We start from the raw sequence: 2,004 nt of genomic DNA, 5'->3' as shown, positions 1-2,004 counted from the left end.
CCTTTTGAGTAAAATCACCAAATGTTAGGAAGCCAAGAAGACCAAAGAGTGCCTTAAAAATTGCAGCAATAATATGTGACCATCGAAGCATCCATTGAAATTTGCTTGGATCCTTAATTTATTTGTTATTAGCATTAAATCGGGTGGCAATGAAAATAAAAATTTAGTTTAAATTAAATAAAAATTTAGTTTAAATTTTATTTTTTCACAAAAAATTTGATGAAATTTATAAATGATAAATTTAAAATTAAATTTAATTTTAAAAATAAAAAACTTAATTTTTTAGCATATTATATTTAATAAAATACAAATGTTTGATTTAAAAATTAAATTTACAAACCTCCATTGATGCTTCTAATGATGGAAGAAAAATATGTGAAGTATAACCAAAAACAACCACACCAATTACCGTTGGCATAGTACGAATATCAAATGTAAATGGTACCTTATACCATACCCAATCCGATATCGTTAATTTTAAAAATTAAATTAAAAATAATCTTTTTAAGATTTAAATAGAACAAAAGAAAGTTGGATAGTTTCATAAACTTTAATAATTAAAAAAAATTAAAGTAATCTTGAAGTTTGAAAATTAAAAACGAAAAAGTATGTCGTTTTAAAATTTACTTTTATTTTACAAACTTTCATCAATTTTTATTTATTATTTAAAACAAAATTAGAATTTGTTTTATTGTATTTTGATTTTTATTTTTTATTTTTTTGATAACAAATAGCCAGAATTTTTAACACAATTAATTAATTCGAACAAAATAGTAAACAAATAAGAAAAAATACCAATATAAAATACAAACTGGAATCAATTCAGTATCAAATAATCAGAGAAAAAGAGAAAAAAAATTCGTCACACTGTTCGAATTTAACTGTCATTAAAATTTTAGAGTAATTATCATAATTTGCTAATAATTAATAAAATTATTTGATTTTATTAAAAGGAAAAAGAATTTTTATTTTGTCAAATTCATAATTTCTTTTTTTTGACAAATTATATCAAAAAAAAAAGCTTTTAATTTTCCAAATTTGTAATTTCTTTTTTTGATAAATTATATCAAAAAAAAGGATTTTTAATTTCTCAAATTTATAATTTCTCTTTTTTTATATAAATTTTTCAAATATACTCAAAAATACACTTACCTGAAATAAGCAATAAATGAATATGATAGCATTGATGATTAAATGGGAAATAGCATTTATTAGGCTCAAATTGCTTACTACTCGAATTGAGTCTAGAAATGCGCAACCAAGAAGCGCTGTTGTCACAAGCATCATTAAAGCAGATTTATCTATAAATTTTACAAATATTAATGAATATAAATGAACGAAGAAAAAAAAAAGAAGCATGCATAAAAATATAACTTTTCGTTTTAAATTTTAATTTAGTGGTTTTTTTTTTTCAAATCTAATTTTAATTCCAATTTTTTCTTACTTATTTTTTTATATTTTCAAAAATCAAAAAAGAAAAAAATAAAATTGAAATTAAATTTTTTTCAAAAAAATCATTGGATTTCTTTTTACTTTTTTAACCATTTTTGGTAACTTCTCAATTACACTTTTTTTTAACAATCATTAAATTATTGTATTTTTCAATATTTAAACATTTTTTTTAATTATTAAATGTTAGTATGATATCTTCAAATATATATAAATATACGGTATTATTTAAATTTTACTGAAATTTAATCCGAAAAAAAAGTTGTTTGAAGTTTATAAATCACCAAAAACATATTTACAATCATAATTTGGAATAACTTTTAATCGGCATTATTAATTAATAATGATTATATTTTTTAAATAATATATGTATTACGGTAACTTATTAGTTTAACTGATAATTTATCATTTATCTCATACCAAGTGATGATATGCAAACTTTAAAGTATATGCATGTTACGACAGCTTATTAGTTTAACTGATAATTTATTATTTATCACACCAAATGATGATATGTAAAAGGTATATGCATATTACGGTAGCTATTTTAACTGA

The 2,004-nt window shown here is 20.1% G+C and overlaps 1 protein-coding gene across 1 annotated transcript in view; it reads right to left on the bottom strand.

The window, feature by feature from the left end:
• Nucleotides 1–319: 319 nt before the first annotated feature.
• The window catches only part of LOAG_18125 (hypothetical protein), a gene marked incomplete at its 3' end in the record, with an annotated part of 5,245 nt that continues 3,560 nt past the window's right edge, over nucleotides 320–2,004 (bottom strand). The window contains exons 4-6 of the mRNA XM_020450793.1: nucleotides 1,870–1,914; nucleotides 1,147–1,373; nucleotides 320–445 (exon numbers count right to left, since the gene is read on the bottom strand). Coding sequence (XP_020305488.1) covers nucleotides 320–445; nucleotides 1,147–1,373; nucleotides 1,870–1,914 — 398 coding nt within the window. The remainder of the gene's footprint in view (nucleotides 446–1,146; nucleotides 1,374–1,869; nucleotides 1,915–2,004) is intronic.

Source organism: Loa loa (genome assembly GCF_000183805.2).
Source record: "Loa loa unplaced genomic scaffold supercont3.200, whole genome shotgun sequence".
Taxonomy (NCBI): Eukaryota; Metazoa; Nematoda; class Chromadorea; order Rhabditida; family Onchocercidae; genus Loa; species Loa loa.
This window is presented reverse-complemented; position numbering and strand designations above follow the sequence as displayed.